The following is a 25794-nucleotide window of genomic DNA, read 5'->3' as shown; positions in this document are numbered from 1 at the left end:
GCTCAATTAATCCTCCATGTTCAGAGGGAGTATACCTCCAAATGCCCTGTCTCTGCAGGTTAAACAAGGAAAGGCTGATACCTTCGTTCCTTGCTTGTGAGAGTCGCTAAAATAAGATGGTGAACTAGGTGGACCCTTGATGTGACCAGGCAGGGCTTTTCTTACAAAATGTTCTCTTCCTATCTTCACAGACACCTTCCCACCCATTTTCCAAACCAGTTCATCCTCCAAGGCCCAGAAAAACTCATCCCAGCCCAGCCATCAAGGCACCACATTTCTGGGGGCAAGAGAAGAAAGGAGCAAACACAAGTTTCCTAGAGATAAAGTGCTCAGTAGAGCCACAGCAGGACATCCCTGTGCCCAGCCCACAAATCTTCCCAGCTTTACCCTCACACCATGGCTAGTTTCCCATTTCCCCAAACTGAATTTCTCTGAACCGTATTTACCTCAGGAAAGCTGCAACTAGAGGCACCGATTCCCTGGCACGGCAGATTGTCTGATGCCAACGTGTAGTTCAGTGCACGAAGAAGGCAGGGACCCACAGCCGGTGGAGTAACGTTGAGAAAATCAGCAACGCAGTTTTGGAGCCGGACCCGGCTGCAACCAAACTGGGTTGAGAGGAGGAAAAATGGCCAACTACGTAGGGCAGAAATATATTTGTGTGCTTATTGAAAATTCAATGTTTTTCATATTAAATCTGATTTCAAATCAATCAGATCTGAGAGATATTAGGAGAGTTAATCCTTGGCCGTTTCCAGACGGCTTACCTGGCTCCGGAACGTTGCGCCATCTTGCGGGGAAAATGCGAACTATCGCGTTTTCCCCGCAAGATGGCGCAACGTTCCGGAGCCAGGTAAGCCGTCTGGAAACGGCCCTTGTCACATGTACTGGTTATTAACTATAGATTTTATTTTAATACTTTAAATGTTAGTATCTTGCTTAATTTAAAAAAAAATTAAGAGTTTTATTTCAATAAAGAATAAACATTAAACTCTAAAAGAGGTTTCTGCACGCCTTAATGGAAAACCCCTACAAATTATTTGAATTAAGTAACAGGTTCTTTAAAGAAGGATCCTTGTTCTTAGGTCTCATTATCTAAAGCCTTCAGAGCTGTTTAGAGTTGGGATATAAATCTCTGAACTGGATGATTTGGAAGCTTTAATGAGGCACAGATAATCCATTGCAGATGGACCAGACGTTGTTCTGATTAAGTCTGAAAAGTGCACAGAGCTCACTTCAGGCTGGAGGTGTGCTGTGGTTTTTTAAGAGATCTAAAAAATGATTTGGAAGAAGCATCACTTTCTGTACGTACACAGTCCTTTGATTTGTCCCACTGAGAGAAGGAAGACACAGATGCTGCAGGCTTTTGAAACAATACTAAAACCTGATGAATGTTTGCAGAAGGGTAGCGTTCTGTTAGTCTCTAACAGCAAAACTAAACAAGAGTCCAGTGATACTTTAGAGACTTAACAAAATTCATTCCAGCATAAACTTCATGAGTCGGATGTTTCTTCATCATGAAATAAGTCCTGGCACTCAAAAGCTTATATTGGAATAGATTTTCTTAGTCTCTAAGATGACACTGGATTCGTGTTTTTAATACAAGCCCTGTTTATCAGAGGCAAAATTCAAATGAGTGTACATAATACAAGTAGTGGTCCTACTTTCAAACCATCGCCTCTCTCCTGCCTTAGAGTAGCAGGGGTTCTAGCTGTTTTGTTTCTGTATCCTTGCTGCTCTAAGTCTGAGAAGTCTGGATGGCTCCAGAGTAATGGAGCAGTGGTGAATTTTCTTTTTCACCTAAATCTTCACGAGATTTCCTTTGCCAAAACCCTAATATCTTCTCTGAGTGCCATCTTTTATATTAATTGGCATGTGCTATATATTAAGAACTGTCTTTCACACGTGACAACAATATAAACGTACGATTGGTTTTATATTTAGCTGATTCTTGAAATTTTCAATCATGTGACATTCTACCGAGCCAAAAGTATGGTATAGGTGCAAGATAAGCTTCATAAATCTCTAGAAACTGACACAAATGTTAAGTGAGCAGATCATGACTGGTCCATTCTAGCAAATAAAGAGTAATTTATCTAGTCCTGTCCATTACACTTAATTGGTTGTCAAAGATAAAAGGAAAATGTGTGTGGTTATACAACCTGTTGACAAACTACATTCAAGTTCATACACAGTTCACTAGAATACATGTGTATAGCTAGAGTATATTGTGATCTAATCGATATTCCTGTTACAATCCCTCCCACTGGAGGCCTGACTGCAGTATCTTTTGTATAGACCCACCCAGGGCTTTTTTTCCGGGAAAAGAGGTGGTGGAACTCAGTGGGTTTTCCTAGGAGAAAATGGTCACATGGCCGGTGGCCCCGCCCCCTGATCTCCAGACAGAGGGGAGTTTAGATTGCCCTCCGCGCCGCCGAGCGGCGCGGAGGGCAATCTCAACTCCCCTCTGTCTGGAGATCAGGGGGCGGGGCCACCAGCCATGTGACCATTTTCAAGAGGTTCCGGAACTCCGTTCCCCCGTGTTCCAGCTGAAAAAAAGCCCTGGACCCGCCCCATGTTTCATTACACCACCCTAACCCCACATACCATGTTGATGAAGGCAGAGACAAAGACCAGCAGAATGGCAGCAACACCAGTGATCGTGCTGTTCATTCGCGACTGGATGATCTTGCGGGACAACTGCTGCAAAGTGGCTGGAAAGGGCTGTACGGAGTGGAGACAGATGCGTGAGATGGAAGGCCCCTGAAATTACTATGCTCCTCACCCGCCCAGTTAGCAACCTGGAACCGGTTTGTTTCACAGCAATGAAACAAGAGCAAGTGTCCCACCAAGTGTCCCACTCCCAAGAAGTTTTCGACACAAAAATCCGTCTGAAACAGAGTGGTACATTCTAAGAACTCAACATTCCATCCCCTCATTCTACGACGTGTGCATTTTTACTCAGATACACTTCTTGGTTGGATTAGCTCATTCGTCTGAGCAAATAAGGGGATTCTGCTGTTGGCTACAGACTTGCCTTGCCTCTCCTCATCTTGCCTGCCTCTCCCAGCTTGACAGAAGCTACACTTGACACCACAGTACCAATACACTCATTCAGTGTAGAGAATCCAAGCCCTGAAGAAGCAGGGAAGAAACCATGACAAAACTGTATGTTCCATGGGAAATCTATCAGAATTATACACACTCTAAGGTGAAAGAATGTGCCCAGGTAGGAGCCAAGGGCTGGTGGAAGCAGGGTTGGGGGATTCTGTAGGGTAAGTCAAGCATCACTCATACAAAGGGGTCCCAATGAACCAAGTCACTCACGCCAAGGCAGGAGTAGATGGCGCAGACAAAAAGGATGGTAGCCAGGGTGACGAAGATGCTGATGTAGGCGCCAAGCATCAGAGGGGAGCTGTGGGGAGAGGGGGCAGGATCAGTCTCACCAACCAAAGACACTGCCACATTTTACTACCTGTGTTTTTTCCCCCCAACATGTTGATATTGTGTTTTAGGTGACTACAGAGTGTCCATTTTTTCTGATCTTTCTGTTCCGAATACAATAAGAGATAACAGGGCTTTTTTTCTGAGAAGAGGTGGTGGAACTCAGTGGGTTGCCCTTGGAGAAAATGGTCACATGGCCGGTGGCCCCGCCCCCTGATCTCCAGACAGAGGGGAGTTGAGATTGCCCTCCGCGCCGCTAAGCGGCGCAGAGTGCAATCTCAACTCCCCTCTGTCTGGAGATCAGGGGGCGGGGCCACCGGCCATGTGACCATTTTCAAGAGGTTCCGGAACTCCACTCCCCCGCATTCCCCCTGAAAAAAAGCCCTGAGAGATACTGAGTTTAAAGAGCCCCGTTACATAATGCTTGGTCTGTGTTTCCCCACCTGTTGCATTCTCCTATTATCAGAGCCAGTTCAGGTGTTTTTAAGGAACCAATTCAAAGCAGAACACTCTGCCAGAACAGACTACCTCACGAAGCCTCGTACTCCAACCGTCTTCCCCCTATGCCCCTTTTTCAGTCTCACAAAGTGATCCATTTAATTAGTTGAGTGCAATCAGCCCTACCAACAGCCACAGCTCACTGCATTTGCACTCCCATCCTGTACTGGGTAGGGCAGTACAGACGGCATCATTACAGACATATAGATGGGTAGCATACATATTAATTCATGCACGGAAACCTTTTTAATCTGCCTTTCCTCGTGGTATATGTCTCTAGCTTGCTATTTAATTGGAATTGTCCCTGGAGCAGTTGTGGGAGTAAAGTATTTTCTTACAATCAAGCCAGAGTGACCAAAAGGTGCTGTTTCTATTCTGAGTGCTCATTTATGACCCTTGCTGATTCAGGAAAAGCTGCACTTATCTACACAATTATCTTGAGGTTTTCCCCTCTGCTTCCTCTGGAGTGCCAGGGGCTGGCTTCCTTCCTTAGAGATTGGTGGCACAGAGATGCTGGTAGCAAACATGGTATGCCCAGTGGAGGTTAGTCTGAGAACACAAGTGCAGAGGGGCCAACAGGCTTGGATCCTGTATCTTCCTTCCACTTGTGCTCCTCCGTTCATGGCAGAGACGGTCCTGCTTTGTCGAGCATGTTCAGTTGGTGCTTTTCGGCTCACTGAAAGACATTCTTGTGCAAAAAGAAGCGCCTGGGAAAGCATGCTCCACAACAGAGGAAGAGGAGCATGGGCAGAAACAGGATCCAAACCATAATCTGTCGTACGCAACCTATAGTTACGAAGTATAAGGGATTAACTCCGCTCGAGAGGTGTAATGGGACACCTGCAACTAAGGTTGCCGAAAGGCCTGAGGATAAATACCCTGTCCCTTTACGAAAAGGCTTAATGGGATGTTATTTACCTCCACACCATGAAAAGCTTCAGCTGCCCATTTCTGCACATTAAGCCTCTATTAAAGGGACAGGACACTTGTTTCCCAGCCTTCTGGCAACCTACTTAAAAACACACATATATGTACGGCTCATGTCATTACAAGGTGCACCACTGTGAATAGGCACATGGAGTCTGCAGAAAGAGCATACAGTAAACATACTCCTACACATGTGTAACTCACTGAGGGAAGATGACAATCTGGATACAACAAATGAAGCAGAAGACAAGCATGGTGCAAGCCATGTAGCCCCCAAATCGAGTGTCCACCTTCTTGGAATACTGCAGGGTTGAAGGAGAGGAAAAAGGAATAGCGGTCATCACTGAAATGGAACAGCTTCATGATGCCTGATTTGGAATTTAGAGACTCTACTAGCGAAAGCAAAGTACCTTTCTCTCCAATTCAGGTTTCTGGAAAGTGAGCAGGAAGCGTTTGACGTGATCCTTGCGCAGCTGGTCAATGCTTCGGGCATCAATGGCACGGCCCAGAAACTCATCTACCTCGTCTTCAGGGTTCAAGGCTTCCTGGGTGCTTCGGCTGCAGGAGAGGAAGGTCCAGGTGGATGACAAGGAAGAGGCATCGCACAGCAGTAAGACAGGCCTTTCCGATGCAGACCCTGCCGTCTCACTTATTTCTCACACTGCCACAGCAGAGTAAAGGGGACTCTTCATAGACACAGCCTCTCTCTGGGACCCCAATACAAAGATAACATGAAGACACTTACTTGTCTTTACTAGAGTCATCAATTCCCTGAGGCAGAAGAAAAGAGAAAGATACATAAAAAACTTAACTTGCTTTGAAGTTCTCAAAGAAGTTGAGCAACTGCATAATACAACAATATTCCAAAACTACATGTTTTATATTTCTATGTGCATGCACACGCATTTAGCACAGAGGTGTCCAAAATGTGGAGACTGCCAACAGCTGCAAGGCTGTCTAGTAAGGGAAGGTCTAAATTATACAATTATACTAATGAAAGATGGCTATCACAATTAGGTCATTGTCCACATTAATCTGTCTTTATCACTGGACACTGAGTCAAGGTGCTTGAGACTGTCAATATTCCAGTATGAATGTCAGCAGTCTCAGTATTTTATACACTGGCCCACATCTAATCATCCATGCATGGAAGGCACATAAAGTTTCCCCACATTCCCTTATATTCCTTCAGCCCCTTCTGATCCCCGTCAAGGTCGTTCTTGGGGTTGCAGGATCCATGAAGAACAGTTATGTGGGCTGGTATGGTAGAATGAGGAAAGACAAGAGAATGAAACTGATTCCTGTCTTCAGTGGAACTGAACTTATGGAAGAGGAATGAGCAAACCACCTTGCCTTCCCATATTGAACCCATGTTGCTTTTCCTCCGCAAGCGTCTAAAAACCCTGACAGTGATACTTCCAGGGGGGCGGAAGGAGCACCAAGGAAGCTGGGGAAAAAAACCTCTCAGCAGGCCTTTTTTTCTGGGAAAAGAGGTGGTGGAACTCAGGACCGCACAATGACGTCACTCTGGGTCAGCTGGAACAAGGGGGGAGTTTTTGCCCTTGGTGAAAATGGTCACATGGTCGGTGGCCCCGCCCCCTGATCTCCAGACAGAGGGGAGTCTAGATTGCCCTCCGCGCCAATGGCGCGGAGGGCAATCTAAACTCCCCTCTGTCTGGAGATCAGGGGGCGGGGCCACTGACCATGTGACCATTTTCAAGAGGTGCCGGAACCTTTTTTTTCCTGCTGAAAAAAAGCCCTGCCCCTCAGCATTCCACATGGGAAACAGATAGCAGCCATTCATGGTAACATGCACCCCAGTGGTAACTCATGAAAATTTGGTCAATGGCTTTCTGACAATACCTCCTCTGCTTCTGCTCCTTTCTTCTCGCACGATGGTCTGTGCACTGAGCTCACTCACTCTTTCACTCCCCCCCCCACCCATCACTCCCCCCCACCCAGGAGAATGGCATTCGGCCTCTTAGGCTGGTGTATCCTTTGCTACAAGGAGCAGCAAGGTTCACTCTCTCATCTCACACACACAGCCCCCTTCAAAAGGAGCTTCACGCAGGGAGGTGCAATAAACCTACCTGCCTGGCCTGCTAACTGGTTAATGTTCAACTTATGGGTGTGCCAATGGGGTGGGAGGAAAGCCCAAAGAGAGCCTGACAATGTTTCTGGAGAAAAGAGTAATTACACAGCAAATCTCCCATGTCTGAGCAACCACCGTGTCTCCCCTGTAGCACCCCTACCTTTCAGGCACAGGTGGCTGCTTACTTCATAGTTTTGTTACGTCATTTTAATATATTGCTATTCCTGTGATAGGTTGCGGGGAGATAAAGTGATCCCAAATTGCTGCTGAGGCCTATCCACTGAATACAAGGTCCTGGGTACAAACAGGCTCTTGCATGCATGTGTGCATGCCATCAAATTGCAACTGAGAGCCAAGCTACAAGTGACTTTTTTCACGTGGACAACACTTGATCGTTTTCACAAGTTTTCCTGGGAACTGAAGTCCCAGTGTCCTTCCCCTCTCTGTTAGAATCGCTGCCTGAAGAGCCAGAGAAAGCCGGCGGCAGCAGCAGTTTTTGCAAATCGTTCCTCCAGCCGCAAGCCTGCTCTCAATGATCGTTTGGGGGCGGGCAGCTGCTACTTTCTCCCTGGGCGTCCTGCTCCCGGGGAGCTGCTCTGGAGAAAGCCGCCATGTCGGTGAAGCTCCAGCCGCAGTGACAGCGGAAGAATCTGCTGCTGCTCTAACATGCCCTCATTCCAGTTTTTCTCCAAGAGTTCAGGAGCAAGGGAAGGGTGACTTTCGCCAGAGCAGCTCCCTGGGAGCAGGACGCCCAGGGAGAAAGCTGCAGCTGCCCGCCCCCAAACGACCGTAGAGAGCAGGCTTGTGGCTGGAGGAACGATTTGCAAAAGCTGCTGCTGCCGCCGGCTTTCTCTGGCTCTTCAGGCAGCGATTCTAACAGAGAGGGGAAGGACACTGGGACTTCAGTTCCCAGGAAAACTTGCGAAAACTATCAAGTGTTGTCCACGTGAAAAAAGTCACTTGTAGCTTGGCTCTGACTTACAGCGACCCCAGCAAAGGGCTTTCAAGGCGAGAGAAACAGGTGGTTTACTGGCGTCTTCCTCTGCAGAGTCTTCCTTGGTGGTTGCCCATTCAAGGTACTGACTATGCTTAGCTTCCGATATTATTTGTTTATTTAGTACATTTTTATTTCAAACTTTCTCCAAGTAGTTCAGAGGAGGGGGGGCGGAGCGACCAGCTGGGATGGCAGACATGTGAGTGATGCTCTCACAAGGCCCTACTCCCTTCCAGTGCTAAAAGCAACATTTTAAAACGATTGAAAACCTTACCAGACATGGGAAAGAGTTCAACTAGCAAAGGCAAGTCACTTTTGAAAACCCCAGGGTCTCTAAAGCCATTCCTGGTGGCGGGAGAGCAAACAAGCATGTCAGCAGCTCAGGCCTCAGGCGAAGCCAAAATGCCACTATGAAATAAAACTCCTGAAGTGGAAGACACTCCTCTAACTAAAAGAGATCTAAATGATCTGAAGCATGACCTCCAGACTTTTTAAATATTCAGAACAACAGAACTCCTACAACCTATACATATGCAGATCAAAGAACTGACTGAGAACCTTAAGGAGGCAGCTAAGTCTGTAGAGACAGCAACGGAGCAGAGCATGACTGCAAGAAGACATATCGTCTCTGCAAAAGGATACTGCAACTATGCAAGAGAAAATTGCCGCTCTGGACAATAAACGGCGACAGAATAATTTAAAACTTAGAGGCCTTCCTGAAAATATTGAAGAAAATGCTGATCTTGCTTCTTTTTTTGCAAACTGGCTAGCAACCACCTTAAAACTGCAATTGCAAAAGCTCACAGGGCTCATTGCACCAACCTCTGCACGTCCTAACCACCCTAGGGATGACTTGATCCAGTTTATGCACCCAAGGACCAGAGAAAAGATATTAAAAGAAACCCGTCTGAGAGACTCCTTAACATGCAACGGCAAAAAAATTCTAGTTCTGCTGGCTCTCTCTCAGGAAACACCAGAGAAAAGAAAGCTACTGAAAGCAATAACTACGAAGCTTACAAACGCAGGCATCAGATTTCGCTAGAGCCCTTCTTCCAGCATATCAGTTTCCTACAATGTATGGAACCACCCATCAGGCTACAGACTTGGACTCAGGATACCACCTATTCAAAATCCTAAACATCAGGACTTTTTTTCTGGGAAAAGAGGTGGTGGAACTCAGTGGGTTGCCCTCGGAGAAAAGGGTCACATGACTGGTGGCCCCGCCCCGATCTCCAGACAGAGGAGAGTTTAGATTGCCCTCCGTGCCATGCGCGGAGGGCAATCTAAACTCCCCTCTGTCTGGAGATCAGGGGGCGGGGCCACCAGTCCTGTGACCCTTTTCAAGAAGTTCCGGAACTCCGTTCCACCGCGTTCCTGCTGAAAAAAATCCCTGCAAAACATTCAACCATTCCTAGAAGATAAAATGGACTGATGTTCAGCTCCAAGCAAACAAGGAATGTAGAATGCAGATCATCAGTCAAGTTAATCTGAAAAGAAGATAGAAGAACATCTGCTGGTTGTTATTATATCTGACTTAGCTGAATGGCAATGTCCAGTTGTTGAGCTCTATTAAGTTATATAAAAAATGAGGGAGGGGTGGGAAAAAATAATAGATCTATTCCTTGCTCACATTCCCCCTCATAAAAGTTTGAGGCTACAGGTTGGGAAGAAACAGTATAATCCCTGTGCCCTTGGGCTACAGTTTGGGCCCTGTGCTTTTCAGTCCTCTCTAGAGGACTAGTTTGTAAATGTAAGTTAAATTAGGAATTTAACAGTAGGTTAGAATAGGTCTTCTTGTACAGTTAGCTAGTCTCGTTCAGTTAACTGATAGGAATTAGATAAGGAAAAGTAATTACCTCTTAGGTTAGTAGATTAAAGTGTAGATAGTTGAATAGTTAACAGTTTAGTTGTTAGCCATAGTTAGCAATACAGTGATTAGTAGAGCCCACTCCATAAAAGAGAAATAAATTAAGAAGTGCAAAAGCATATAGCATGGCAACACTGTGTAAAGCATTAAACTGGAACTGCAGAGGGCTTAACAATCCAACAAAACGCAAAAGAATCTCAAATGAGCTAAGTCACGCCCTCATTTTGTATTTCTGCAGGAAACGCATTATAGAAATCAAGTTAAGAATGTGTTAAACTCCAACTGGTTTTCTCTTTCTTTTCAGGCCCCCAGTACCTCTAAGGCCAGGAGGGTAGCAGTACTCATTGCTAAAAATACACCTTTCCATAATGCAGAAGTCTTAGCTGACCTGAAAGGACACTACATACTTGTTAGAGATGATTTTGACGGCTCCCCTCTAACTCTAGCATCAATCTATGCACCAAACAACCACCAAACTTTCTAATACCCTAGAAGAACTTACTAAATTTCAGAAAGGGAATGTTTTCATTGGGGGAGACCACTCACACACAAAAAAACAAGCAAAAAAGAAAAAGAGGGGAGACATCAAAGCTAAAAGATATATTAGACTCTTAATTTGGAAGATGTCTGGAGAGCTCTGAATCCTGGTGCTAAGGAATTTACTTATTTTTCAGACGTGAACAAAATCTATACTTGTATAGATTTTCTTTTGGTTTCTAAAGTCTTACTGCCACAAGTTTATTCATCTGACATAGGAAGCAGAAATTGGTCAGATCACTCCTTGGTATCATGTCTTATCACAAACAGGGTATTGTATGGGAAGGGACCTGATTGGTCAATAAATAAACTTTTGCTACTGAACCAAGGCATTTGCACAGCTTTGTCTAAAGAAACTGAAACCTACTTCGAGCTGAACAATAAATGTGGAGTAACTCTTGAAGTGGTATAGGACGCTTTTAAAGCCGTGCTAAGAAGTAAATTTATCTCATTGGCTACTGCATATAAATCGGAAAGGCAAAAACTGATATTGGGCCTTAAAATCAAAATGTGTTATTTGGAAAAGAGACATATGAGATTTGGTGGAAACAAAACACTAAAAAAACTGAACATTGAACACAAAAAAATGGAAGTACTGGAAACATCAAAAATCCAAAAAAACCTACAATTTTTGAAACAGTCATTCTTAATGAAAACTCCCAGTGCTTTCCGCTGACTTCATAGGAGAGCCAAACACAGGGTCTTTTCCAATATGATCCATCAAATAAAAAACCCGCAAGGCAAATTGATCATTACTATGAAAGAAATTGTCCAATCCTTTTGGGACTTTTACCAAAACTTTTACTAATCTGGCACCCTTGAAGAGAAAAATATTATAAAATATCTCAATACTACTAAATTTACACCAAAACTCTCCCAAGACCACTTACATTTCACAGACCAGCCTATTACAGCAGAGGAAGTCCTGTCCACAGGGTCGGCGCCACCATTGAGGCAGTGAGGCAGCCGCCGTGGGTGCTGGAGGGGGGAGGCACGTGCCACGGAGCTGGCGTGCCTGCCTCACAGCTGTTTCAAGCTGTCCAGTCCCGCATTGCCACCACCACCACATGCCCCCAGCCAGGCGCAGCAGCCGCGGGCCAGGCACAGCAGGCAGCTGGGGCAGCGTACGGAGTGTGGGCAGCCTCTGCGCGCCGCCCCAGCCACCCACCAGCCAATGGGCCCGGCTTTGCCGTGCGATGATGTCATAATGTGGCGCCAGCAGTGCCTGTCCACTATTCAAAACCTAAAAAATAACAAAATCCTGGGAAGGGACGGGATTCCTATTGAATTTTACAAGAAATTCAAAGAAAACCTGGTGCAACCCATAGTCAATACATGTAACCTTATGTTGCTAGAGGGTAAAATGCCTAAACCATGGAGCAAAGCCGATGTCATAGTGCTATCAAAACGGGGAAAAGATCCCACCAAAACAAGAGTCGTAAAGGCCAATTTCTAATCTGAATAACGACCTTACGATTTTCTCTAGCATCCCTGCCAGCCGACTAAACAAAATCATACTAAACTACATCCATCCTGATCAACCAGGATTCATGCCAGGTAGATAGATCGCTTTCTGATAACATTAGGAAATCATTGAATATAATCAATTATGGCTGCCAAACTAAATTAGAATCTGTTATATTGGCATTAGACGCAGAAAAGGCCTTTGATAAATTAGAAATACCTTACCTAAAAACAGTTTTGAAACATATGGGCTTCGGTTCTAATTTCCTAAAAGCGATTGAAGCCCTTTACATAGACCATAGCTCAAATGAGTATTAATAATTACAAATCAGAGGACCTAGTCTTAACCCAAGGAACAAGACAAGGGTGCCCCCTATCCCCTATCCTGTTTGCCATATCAATCGAACTCCTCGCATCAGCTCTCCGTAACAAGCAAACAATAAAATGTTTTACAATCGGCACAGCCACCACAAAGTTAAGTTTATTTGCAGACGATGTAGTAGTCTACATCAGTGACCCTATTCCCTCCCTACACAATCTAACAAAAATCATTCAAGATTTCTCTGACATCTCTGGCTTTTCCATCAATCATTCAAAAACCGATCTTTATCCAATATACTTGAAACCTCAGACTCACACAATTTCAGAATCTTTTCAGTTTGAACAGGTAGCTTGCAAATGGAGACACTTAGGAGTTAACATCCCTATCAAGTTAAAGAACCTTGTTGATATTTATACACTGTTATACAAAAAACTTTACAAAACACTAAAAAATTGGGATCAAATAAATCTATCCTGGCTAGAAAGAACAGAACTGATTAAATCAATTATACTTCCTCAATTTTTATTCCTCTTCCAAAACCTACCTGTTCCAATCAAACAAAACGAACTGAAATCATGGCAAACAAAAATTAAGAAATTTATTTGGTCTAACAAGAAACCAAGCACTAATTTTCTGTTCCTAACCCGCCCAACTAAGTTAGGGGGCATGGGTCGTCCCAACTTGAACATGTACTTTAATGCAGCGCAACTTAAAAACAACTTAATCTATACAGCTGAAGACACCAATAAGCATTGGGACTCCACAGAACAAACCTACGCCTCCCCCTCTTATCTAAAAGAAATATTTCAGAATAAACCTAGACCAAAAAAGACATCAACCAATCCCTTTTTGTCATTCACCCTATCTATATGGGACAAATGCAGGAAGACACTGGCTCCAGGTGTTTCCCCAGCCCAAGCCTTCCTAGGACAGAAATGGTTTGTCCCGCATAACACCTTTAAGATATGGAGAGACAAAGGGGTTTATAGATTACAAGATATTATCCACAATAATAAAGTCTCCACACATGGCATCTATTATTTACAAACTGATAAATAAAAGAACATGGACAATATCTACAACACAACAAAAAGCATGGAATGTAGATTGTGAAAAAGAACTCAATGATAACGATTGGAACTCAATTTGGTCGTCAGGTCTCTATGCATCCAAGTCACTAAATATTAGCGTACAAACCTTTAAACTAGTAAACAGATTGGCTCTTTTATCCACTGCTGGCGGTCCTGTTGTAAAATACAAGCCTACTGGAGAAAGGTCACAAATAACATTGAAAAAACAACAGGGTATAACATACCACTAAAGCCAGAACTCATTTTATTAAATCTTCGGAACAATGTTCCTGCCCCACCACTGAGAAGAAATCTCATTTCATTACTACTATATCCAGCCAAATCTTTAATTGCACAGAGCTGGAAATCCGATAAAGTTCCCTCAACTACACAGTGGATACAAAAAATATGAGATGTAATGGTAATGGATAAGATATCTGAGCAGCTAATACTGAATGACAACTTCAACTTCCAACCTTGTTTCTTGGAAAAATGGTTCCCTTTTTTTGATCATGTAACTAATTATGCATCATCATATATTTCTTTACCACTTTACTAATAAGGTGTAATTCAGCTCTGTACTTTAATGGATATTGTATTTATTATGGCTGATTATTGTATTGTTAATAAGTTGTTCAAATTATTTGTATAAATATTTGGAAAATTAAATTAAAAGTTTTTTAAAAAGGAGCTCAGAGCAGCACGCATCATTCTCCCCTCCATTTAAATCCTTGTGAGGTAGATTAAGCTGCGAGAGCGCGAGTGACTGGCCCAACGTTACCCAGCAACCTTCAAGGCAGACTGAGAGCCAAGCTACAAGTGACGCCTGACACAGGTTGAACACTTGTCAGCTTCCCTCAAGTTTTGATGGGAAATGTAGGCATCCTGGTCTTGCAGCTGTAATGGAGAGCCAAGCTGTAAAACCAGGGCACTTACATTTCCCATCAAAACTTGAGGTAAGCTGACAAGTGTCCAACCTGTGTAAGGCATCACTTGTAGCTTGGCTCTCAGGATTTGAACCTGTATCTCTCAGATTGTAGTCTTGACAGTCTAACCACTACACCAGCCGACCTACCAGCAACAACCCATCATACAGTGATGAACTGATAGGCCACAACAACGATTGCTGTGACCAAAAGGCAGTGCTAGAGAGCACTACAGCAGACAGCACCATGGCAACAGCAAGCCATCTACCAAACCATGTCATACCAAGAACTACCAACTGGTGGCACAGTTAGCAACACCACACCAGTGAAACATCCTCTAAAGCAAACCGCACCATGGCAACCAATGCCAAGCTACCAAAATCCATGAAGCAAGCAATGCCATAGCAACAAATTGTAACCTAGCAACCAACAATTAACTGCACCTATGGCAATAAAATGACATGCGACCAAAGACTGTCACTTAGCAACTAGCAAATTGTGTCATTATGGTGAAGAGCACCGTAAGCAAGAGCTTTAGAATTTTTAAACTTAAAAATATCTAGATTTATGCAAATTCAAGACTGCAAGTCACTTTGCATAATATATTTGCCTCTCACTCCCATTAGAATGGATGCAGGGAAAGTACTGAATTCGTTTTTTCTTGTGCTTAAGATGGGAAGAGGGTGGAGAGAGAGAGGTCCCACAGACTAAGAAAATGTCCTTATTCTCTGGGGGTTTGGTGATTAGCTTGTGTGTATGTACAAGTGCGCGCACAGCTGGATTTGAATTCTCATTTAACTGCCTTGGTTTTTAATAGCTGCTAAAGGAAACGGCATGTTTTGATATTCTGCTTTTTACTGAAGCAAAATTGCCAAACATCTTTAACTGCCACTGATTTTATTGTTTTGGTGTAGTGGTTAAGAGCAGTGGGACTCTAATCTGGAGAGCCGGGTTTGATTCCCCACTCCTCCACTTGAAGCCAGCTGGGTGACCTTGGGCTAGTCACGGCTCCCTGGAGCTCTCTCAGCCCCACCCTCCTCACAGGGTGATTATTGTTGTGGGGATAATAATGGCATACTTTGTAAACCACTCTGAGTGGGCATTAAGTTGTCCTGAAGGGCGATATATAAATTAAATATTATTATTACTGAAGTTATTGCTGTAGATTTTGTTAGTTACTATTTAACTTGCTTTCAGTCCTTCTGGTTATAATTTGGTAATTGGTTGGTTTTTCTTTATGCACAAATTCAAGAACCTAATGGGTTACTGAGACAGCATATAAAGACTGGAAAGGTATTTCTAGGAACCAGCTTTCATTCAGAGAACAGAATCTGTTAAAATCCTCAGACGCCAATATAAAACTGGGCAGAGCGTACTTTCCAAATAAGGGTTTTCCAGCCCTAGGAACAGGTAGACAGACAGACAGAAGCAGCAACAAATGTCTAGAAGTCACCCAAGTTGCATTCAGATAACACTTAAACCACAGTTTATAAAATGCAGTTAAACCAGAGTTTGCTCGCTGCAGCACTAATTCTGATGAGCCTGGCACAGAGTCACAAATGCCAAGTGACAGACAATAAAAAGATCTTGCTGCTCCTCACTGACAGTAGATCAACTGGGATTTTCAAACAGATGCCAGATTCTGGTTACTTTTGATTATGTGTGTCAGGGTCTTAGCATCCCCTGCCATACTTCAGGGGCGTGACAAACTCTTGGACAAACCCCTGAGTAAAGGCCTAGGCCAAGGACTCTAATGGACTCTAATGGACATTGTGCTCTTAGGTTAGAGACAACTGCGGCTGTCTCCGGTGTATTTGTGGAAGCATGCGGGGGGGGGGGGGGGCTTCACGAGCTTAGTTGTCTCCAACTTATCTGCCTACCTCCAGCGCTCAGCCTGGAAAGAGGGACCGTTGTCATGGATACATAACCTTGAAACTTCTGAACTTTCTAAAACATCCTCTCTGCTTTCCTTCATAGTTGCTTTGCTTTTGCATTACACACACCGTAGCTAGGGGGGAGGGAACTGGGCTGTGCCTAGATTTCAATATAGGCGTGTGGCTTGGCGCAGAATTTCATTCCTGGCAATGACCCTGTAATGGATAGCTGATAAAGCTTTAACTCATGCTGTTCTGGACTCATGTAGTGAAGTCACTGAAATCTACCTGGCATAACCTTACAATATGCTGCACCAACCATGGTTAGTTCTATAACCAAACTACTGTTAACTGTGATGTGTATGTAGCCAGCGATTCCAGTTATTCAAACTGGAAGCATGTGCTAATCCCTTCAGGAGTGGTCAAGTTCTATAATCAAACTGATGATACACAACAATAAAGCCCCACAGTGTTACAGAACACACGGGCCAGCCATGTCATTACTTGCAATCCTCCTCCCTCCCCCGATAAAAAGAGGCAATATACCTAAACTCAAATGGCATTTAGATAACTTCATGGGCCATGTCTAAACCATAAAGATGCCATTTAGCTGTCCTAATTCCATCACCCTGGCAGAACCTTTTAAGATCTTATTTCCCCCAAACAATTGCAGAGACTAGAAAAACATGGTTTTTTTTTTAAAGAATACAAGAACCTGTACAATCTGCAAAAAGTCACTTGATTTCACATTAAGGGCTATTTTCCATTGTCCATGGAGTTGTCATGGCCATGCCCAGAGTTTTTTTTTCTGGAAAAAGAGATGATGGAACTCAGTGGGTTGCCCTCAGAGAAAATGGTCACATGGCTGGTGGCCCCGCCCCCTGATCTCCAGACAGAGGGGAGTTGAGATCGCCCTCCGCGCCGAGGGCAATCTCAACTGCCCTCTGTCTGGAGATCAGGGGGCGGGGCCACCAGCCACGTGACCATTTTCAAGAGGTTCCGGAACTCCGTTCCACTGCATTCCAGCTGAAAAAAAGCCCTGGCCATGCCAATTTCTCTAACCTTTCCCCAAAGGAATTAGGAACAGTAAGTGCTCTGGGCGTGTAATAACTGTGGCCGTGAGTTTCTTCATTTAAGGGGGGAAGCTTAGGAAAGCAGTGTATTAGAGGAGCAAACAGGAAGGCAAAGGGAAACACACAAGGAAATCACCTAGAAAAACCAAGAGGAAGAGGCAAGAGCCCGGACTATGAAAGACAGTTGCCACTACCACACACACACTCCCAGAAGAACATGGAAACAGAATTTTTTTAATATTGTCAAAGGCTTTCACGGCCAGAGAACAATGGTTGTTGTGGATTTTCCGAGCCCGGAAAATCCACAACAAGATTTTTTTTTTATTACATGGCTTTTGACAACTTAAACTGGAATTTTATGTTCGCCACAATGGAGAAGTTACAGATGGGAAAAGAGTTTATTCAAGCGGTAAGAAGTATATATAAAGACCAATGTGCAGCAATTGTTGTAAATGATGAACTAACTAAGAAACTGGAAATACGGAAGGGCACAAGGCAAGGTTGCCCATTGTCTCCACTGTTGTTTGTCTTGATACTGGAAAATTTATTGATGCAGATAGGGGAGGACGATGCCATAAGAGGCATGAAGATCAAGGGATTCACATATAAAGTCAGAGCCTTTGTGGATGATGTAATGGTTATTGTAGAAGATCCAATTCAAAATATGCCAAGATTGTTGGATAAAAGAATTTGGTGATTTGGCCGGATTTTACGTCAATAAATCTAAGTTATTATGTAAGAATATGGTGAAACAAAGACAACAAGAGTTAATGGAAATTACTAACTGCGAGGTAACACACAAAGTAAAATATTTAGGAATACATCTTACTGCTAAAAATACTGACTTATTCAAGAATAACTATGAAAAGCTGTGGCAGCAAATAGACAGAGATTTAATCAAATGGAATAAATTGAATCTGTCGTGGCTGGGAAGAATAGCAGCAATTAAAATGAATGTACTACCACGGATTATGTTTTTATTGCAAACAATACCAATAATAAGAGACAATAAACAATTTGACAAGTGGCAAAGGAAAATATCCGACTTTGTATGGGCAGGGAAGAAACCTCGAGTGAAGATGAAAGTTTTATGTGAGGCCAAAGAAAGAGGGGGACTACAATGACCAAATATAAGATTATATCATGAAGCAATATGTTTGGTGTGGCTCAGGGAATGGATGTCGTTAGAAAATCTTAAACTTTTAGCACTTGAAGGATATAAGAAAATCTTCAGTTGGCATGCGTACTTATGGTACGATAAAATCAAAGCGGACTCTATGTTTCTGCATCATTATATTAGACAAAGCCTCTTCACGGTCTGGCAAAAGTATAAAAAATATTTAGATGAAGGTATCCCAATGTGGGTGGTGCCATTGGAAGTTATCGACCCGAGAACAATTTATAACAGAGAGCATTGTTTGTCATATAAGGAGGTGTTGAAAATGGAGCAAAATATGATTAAGCTTAAAACAGGAGACGATTTAGCCGCCCATTATGGATGGTTCCAATATAGGCAGATTAAAGACTTATATGACTCGGATCGTTTAAAACTGGGATTTAAATGGAAAAATTTGGAGTTGGAAGAAACTATACTACAAGAAGGCAAGAAAAAGGTTTCTAAAGTTTACAAGATTTTGTTAAAATGGTATACAGAAGACGAAACTGTTAAAGTCCAGATGGTGAAGTGGGCTATAAACTGCAATAGAGACATAACAATGGAGGCATGGGAATATTTGTGGAAAAATACATTGAAGATATCGACTTGTACTAATATTAAAGAAAATGTTTACAAGATGATATATAGATGGTACCTGACGCCGAAGAAAATAGCATTTGGGAACAACAAAATGTTAGATAAGTGCTAGAAATGTGAAAATCATGAAGGTTCATTATATCATATGTGGTGGACCTGCGAGGTAGCAAAGCAGTTCTGGGGAGATATTATAGAAGCTATGACTGAAATTTTACAAATTCCAATAAATAAGAACCCAGAGCTGCTGTTGCTAAATTTGAATTTAGAAGAGACTCCCAGGCAACAAAGAACATTATTATTTTATATGACAACAGCGGCAAGAATTTTATATGCTCAGAGGTGGAAGACACAAGAAGTACCATCTATTGAAAACTGGATACAAAAATTGCTGTACATGGCAGAAATGGACAAAATGACGAGAAAGCTGAGAGAACAGAATCCAGAGGAATTTTTCAATGACTGGAGGAAACTAAAACAGTATTTGGAAAAGAAGTGGGACGTAAGGGGAGAATTATGGGTGTTAGATAACTATTAACTTTATAGAAGGGAAGAGATACTGATCTTTACAAGAGAAGAGAAGAAATAAGTTAGAAATATAAGGTAACCGATAGTTTGATATTAGTTTTTTTTAAATTCAATATATATTATTTAGATTAGTAGTGTACTAAAATAGGTAAGAGAAAAAGAGATATAAGTAGTAGATTTAGACAGCGGGTTGGAAAACTGTTGGAAGTCTTAGATAAAGGGGGGAGGGGAAGGGTGGGAGAACATGGGAATGAGGGTATTAACTGAAAATCTATAATATTAATTTTACTCACCCAATAAAATTTCTTTTAAAAAAAAGGGTTTTTTTTTTATTACATTAGAGAATTTTGAAGCAGGGAACCTTCTGCATTCTAAATCTCTAACGATTTAAATGATAATACCTCTAAATGCTTCCCCCATGCAAGAAAACTCCAAGCAAATACAAAAGCAGTATAGCAGGCAAAGGACTGAGCTACAGCCTGTCCTCTGTCTAAGCTAGCTCTCAATTGTCTTACCTGGGTCAGCATTTTTCTTTTTAAAAAGCGGTTCCCCCTCCCTCCATGGTGGAACAGTCCCTTCTATCCCCTATCTCCACCTAATTTGGTTTCATATTTTAAGATTCAGCCTCAGCTCTAGCTTCACACAGTGGAGGGGGTTACACATGTCTGTGTGTCTGTGATAAGAGGGTAGAAGGCTAAGGTCACTCCTGAATTGTGCACCAAACAAAATAAATAAAAGCTCCCCCCGCACCAAGAACACAAAGTAGCCACTAACTCACAGAGGAGGCTGCCCGGGGCATCTCTGCTTGAGCCACTGCCATTGCACCTCCACATGAGTTATTCAATCAAGAGGCTTACCCAGAGCAGCAATTCGTGCACAAATGCTGATCCTCTCTGAGAACAGACTCTTACACAGTCTAATAGGCAAACCTCTCCACATGTTAGTACAGTATGTTGCCAGTTTTCGATTATTAAAAAAAGTATGCCAGCAATCAAAAGTTTAAGAAACACCAGGATAAAGTTGGCTCTGTTTTCTGTGTACCCAGAAGTCCCATTTCTCCCTCATACGCACACCCATTAGCTGTCATTCTGTCCACTCAAGCAAAATTGCCCAAAATAATCCAGGCATGAAAGCCACCGGCTTCTTCCTTGCCAACAGCTCATTTCATTCTCAGGGGAAAGTTACTTCTAACTACTTTTAAAACCGCCCCTGACAACCCCCCCCTATTCTGGCTACAGATAGTGGACCGCACAAAGTAACAGCAAAAGGAGATTTCTCAACTGGTTTTCTCGACAGGAGGAACAGCACTGCGAGACAACGTGGTACAGGCAGCCAGTGAGGCCCAGGATAGGAACTCACTTCTTTATCGTAAATCAGTGTCTTCCTTTCCTTGGAAATATGAAGAAAAAAGTAGTACATGGTAGGGCCCACCAGGGTTGTACCACTGTGGTGGGTCTATTTTTAATCTCAATACTCCTAACACCAGGGGCCACCAACCTTTTCTTTAATGAGCTACTTCTAATGGAAAATATCCCAAGTTACTCTTCTCCCCCGCCACCCCCAGCCAGCATATCACCAAATTTTGTTCTGTCCTAGAACTGAATATGGACCAGGAAGGCTACCAGAAATGAAAATTTCAGCTGAGCAGCACGGAGAAAATTAATATGGAATAAAAGAGAGCCACCAGCCTTTCAAAGCCTGCCGGTACCTTAGGAGTTTTGAGAGAGGGTGGTCAGTGCTATCCCAAAATGGCTGCCACAGAAGGTGGAGCCAAATTCCAAATGGCTGCTGCAGAAGGCACAGCCAAATGGCACACAGGCCTCCTCACAAGTCCAAGGAAGAAGGAAAATCTGAAGGAGGAATGATACAACACATTGATCAAGGAAAGCCCTCATGCTTATGTGGAGAGCAGCCAATAACAAGCTCTGCCTTACAATCGTCTCCCATCTATTTTCTGACAAGCTTGGTGGGAGCCAAAGGAAGTACTGGTGTGTTCCATGGTGCCTATAGTTTCCAGGTAGGGGAACCCTGGAATAAAAGCTATTTTTAAAAAAGGCCTAGAGTAGATCTTTATGCAATCTTTTCCTGGATCCTCTAGAGGATATATGAGCTCTTCTGTAGCAGATGGTGAGCTACCAGCAGCTCACAAGTTACCTGCTGGAAATCCCTGTCCTACATATACCCCAAACCCTTGCAGTTGGAAAACAAGTACTCTGGAGAGGAAACTAGTCTAAAACTCTGTTCTCCAACACGCTGCATTGCAATGGGAAGGGAACCGGGGGTGGGGGTGTCATAAAATATTCGTACACAATCTCCCTTCTGTCTTTTAACAGGGTACAATCCTAGGAGGAATGCTTACTTCTGAAAGGGCCCTACTATTCTTGCCTTTCAAAATGGTCCCGTTCCCTGCAGCTTGCTTTGTTTTGTGCAGGACGCCAGCATAATTTTTCTGGACGTGGTACAAACTTGTAACATGACCCCCCTCTACAAAACCACACAAGTCATTATGAAGTAGATGCCCTGAAGTCCAGACCAGACCCACCTGGGCCCCAGGCCCCAACGAAGCACAGAAGTAAATGTTCTGCTCTGGAGCAGCAAAGATAGGCAGACTACGAGAAGGGCGGCGCTGCTATTTGCTTTTTCAGCTGCTTAGATCAGGAGCAATATGTTTCCAAGAGATGTGATTTGCTCTGGAGGGGATAAACTGTAACTCTGGCATGTTATGTGTACCATTTTATTTCCTGTAATCTTATTGCTTTGTAATTTTATGCTTATGATCTACAGCCCTTAAGCAACCGATAAATCATTTATTTCAAGGTTTTCCTCTTTCCTCCTCCCAGTTATTCCTCATCCTGGCCTAACTTTTTTTTTTAAAGTTTCATATTTATTAAAACCTAGGAAATATACATTATAAAACATGTTATTAGTCTATATTTGTGTTAGTATTAGCATGAGATGTTGCAATAAGTTAGTAAGTCTTCCTATTGTGGGTGGGAATAATAATAATAATAATGATGATGATGATGATGATGATGATGATGATGATGAAGATGATGAAAAAACCATTAAAAACCCAAATCGGTTGAGCTGATATGTTCCAGTTTAAATATTTAAAATTGTTTGATAAATTTTATTTGGGGGATGTATGTTTTCCCTAGAGATATAGTCAAAAAAAGGAAACCATTTTTCCAAGAAATTTGTTGTTTTGAGGAAATTATCCTGGCCTAACTCATTTAGCACATGGTTCACTATTGTCTTCTGGATACAATTCAGGATGCTGGGATGAGTTGTAATGCCCTTCAGAAAATAAGAAGAGCCCAGCTAGATCGGATCAAGGGTTCAACACCTCATTTCTCGTTGTGGCCAACCACAGAAAAACCTCTGAAGTTTGCCTGGCCCCTTGCATACTCTCTTTGCTTAGACCTCGGTTTGATTTTGTTATTTTTTTCTGTTTGGATCTCATCTGCTCTACTAGTTTTATCAGTAGTTGTGTTTTGAAATGGCATAGTTGTTTATACTGTTCTTTTTTATGCCTTTTGGTGTTGTAGGTGTTACTTGGTGCTTTTTTGGTGTTTTTTACTGTATTTGAGCTGGTATTGGGGCTTTTGTGAACCCAAACATCAATAATGAAATGTTTTATTGTTTGATTTTGAATGGTTGTAAGCTGCCTCAAGAAATATAATGGAGAAGCAGCTAAGAGCTACTTTAAAGGAGGAGGAATGGTAGCACACTTTGATTAAGGAAAGCTACTTGCAAAGAAAGAAGTGAGCAGGGCTTTAAGGCAAACAGCCATCTCCCACTGGCTGTTCTTCAGCAACTGATATTCAAAGACAGTACTGCTGCCTCTAAGCCTTTCATACCCTGTGCCTTTCTGTTAAAAATAACTGTAAGCCATCTTGACATTATTAACAAAAATCACAAACAGAAAAAACCAGCAAAAAGGAAAGGAAAACCGTTCACCTCAAAGGCAGGAGAGACTAAAAAGGCTTTACCTGGCACCCAAAATAAACAAGGACAGCATCTTAGTGCGCCTCCAGGGAACAGTGCCACCACAGAAAATGCTCTTCTCTACCCGCCTCGCCTCTGTAGGCAGCAACCGCCCACAGCAGAGCCTCAGAAGACGAGATCAGGCAGGTTCATATGGGAGAAGACAGACCTCTCTGGTCCCAAGCTGGTTAGAGCTTTACAGGGGGGAAAATGGCACTTTGAATTGCACCCGGAAACACAGCTACAGCCAATGACCATCTTTTAAACTCCGGCCAAAAAGGACCACATCAGCAAGTCCTAGCCATCAGCCAAACTGCTGTCTTGTGAACCAGCTGAAGTTTCCAAATGGACTTCAGAGACAGACCCATACAAAATGTGCTGCTGTGATCAACCCTGGAGGCTACCAGAGCACAGATGACCATAGCAAGGCTCCCTCTATTAAGGAAGGCCTGAAGGTAGCGCATCAAGAGCCTAAACTGACGAAAGACATTTCACAGCAAAGGGACCACTTGCATATTCGGAGGGAAGGTCTGGCACCCACCATGCACAAACCTCATTCTTAAGATGGTAAACCTGTTCGGCACCCCCGACAGAAAAGAGGCATAATGAAAACATTAGTGGATCGTGCAAGACGGATATGTGAGCCGCACTTTCTCAATGAGGAAATTAATCATCTAAACCACGCACTTCAGGCAAATGGCTACTCCAGAAATGAAATCCAAAGAGCAATCAAACCCAGGATGAATCAAACAACCAAGGAAAAACAGTCTCCTACAGGAAAAGTGTTTTTGCCATATATCAAAGGAATTACTGATCAGATGGGAAAGCTTATGAAAAAGCATAACCTTCAAGCAGTATTCAGACCCACCCGAAAAATACAACAGATGCTACGATCAGAAAAAGACAGTAGAGACCCCCTCACCTCTGCAGGAGTATACCGTATACCCTGCAGCTGTGGACAAGTTTACATCAGGACCACGAAGCGTAGCATCCAGACAAGAATAAAAGAACATGAAAGACACTGCAGACTTGGACAACCTGAAAAATCAGCAGTGGCTGAACATAGCCTAACTCAAACAGGGCACAGTATCTTATTCCAGGACACCAAAAGACTGGACAACACTTCCAACTACTTTGTCAGACTGCACAGGGAAGCCATTGAAATTCACAAGCATAAGCAAAACTTCAACAGGAAAGAAGAAACCTTAAGAATGAACAGAGCATGGTTTCCAGTTCTGAAAAACACCAGGCTAACAAAACATTCTATCCCCGACAATAGCCCTGCAGAGAAGATTAGCACATCAAGTACCAATCCATATGCAAAAGAACCTCCTCAGGATACAGTGAAGCCTCCCGCCATTAGCATTCCACACCCTGGGAAACTCTTACAGGATGACTCAGCTCAACCCCACCCCTCCTGAGTAGATACAAATGACCTACATCTTTTCCACACTGTGACACTGAGAGATCTCTGTCTTTTGGTGCTACACCTCTGAAGATGCCAGCCACAGCTGCTGGCGAAACGTCAGGAACTACAATGCCAAGACCACGGCAATACAGCCCGGAAAACCCACAACAACCATCGTTCTCCGGCAATGAAAGCCTTCGACAATACACTGTTCGGCACTATTTTCCTGGCGAGTTGAATCACTGACCAACGGAACCTCCAATTTAGCTGGACTGAATTTACTGGCCTTCTTCAGCCCATTCTCGGTTCCAGACATCTACTGACCGTATCCACTGCCGCTCTCATGCAGCTGATCTTGCTCATATATTGGGGCACACAACTCTCTTCCACCAGCATCCCAAAGCACGGACCTGAATAGCTTTCCAAAGTGCTGCACTGTTTTACCATTTCAGCTGACATTTAACAGCTACAGTCAAGCAGGTATAGAGTAATCTTAGTTTCTACACTAGAAGCAGTAAAAGGTTACGAGGAATATTGGCTTGATTGCTCTGGAGAGTTGTTGTCGGTCTTGACTCGGCTTTCGCTCTATCAACAAACTTCTTTTTCCCCATGAAGACCCACCACTCAGTGGCAGAGCACATTTTTTGCACATACCAGCTGTCACATGAATACACAGAGCTGCTCTATACTGAGTCAAGAAAGATATTTGGTCTATTAAAGTCACTGTTATCTATTCTGACTGGCACCGGATCTCCAAAATAGAGGTCTATCATTGCCAGCTATTTGAGCCTTTAATTGGAGACGCTGGGGATTGAACCTGTGGCCTTTTGCATACAAAACTGATGCTCTGCTACTGAACCAGGTCCCTTCAAGTTTCATCCCCAGCATCTCCAAATAAAGGATGTTGGGGTTTTGGAATGACTCATGTCAAAGACCTTTTGCCAGTCAGAGTACAATACAGCCTAGGGCCATGCTACAAGTGACGAATGACACTTGAACGGCAAGTGAACAGACTCATGTGTATTCCTCCCTG

The 25794-nt window shown here is 43.2% G+C and overlaps 1 protein-coding gene across 1 annotated transcript in view; it reads right to left on the bottom strand.

Moving 5' to 3' along the window:
• The window catches only part of ADCY6 (adenylate cyclase 6), a 63653-nt gene that overhangs the window by 12931 nt on the left and 24928 nt on the right, over positions 1–25794 (bottom strand). The window contains exons 11-16 of the mRNA XM_054976082.1: positions 5615–5640; positions 5280–5427; positions 5074–5171; positions 3328–3415; positions 2608–2724; positions 447–608 (exon numbers count right to left, since the gene is read on the bottom strand). Coding sequence (XP_054832057.1) covers positions 447–608; positions 2608–2724; positions 3328–3415; positions 5074–5171; positions 5280–5427; positions 5615–5640 — 639 coding nt within the window. The remainder of the gene's footprint in view (positions 1–446; positions 609–2607; positions 2725–3327; positions 3416–5073; positions 5172–5279; positions 5428–5614; positions 5641–25794) is intronic.

Source organism: Eublepharis macularius, chromosome 4, assembly GCF_028583425.1.
Source record: "Eublepharis macularius isolate TG4126 chromosome 4, MPM_Emac_v1.0, whole genome shotgun sequence".
NCBI classification, from domain to species: Eukaryota; Metazoa; Chordata; class Lepidosauria; order Squamata; family Eublepharidae; genus Eublepharis; species Eublepharis macularius.
Note: the sequence above shows the minus strand (reverse complement) of the source record. Positions and strands in the feature narration are given on the sequence as shown.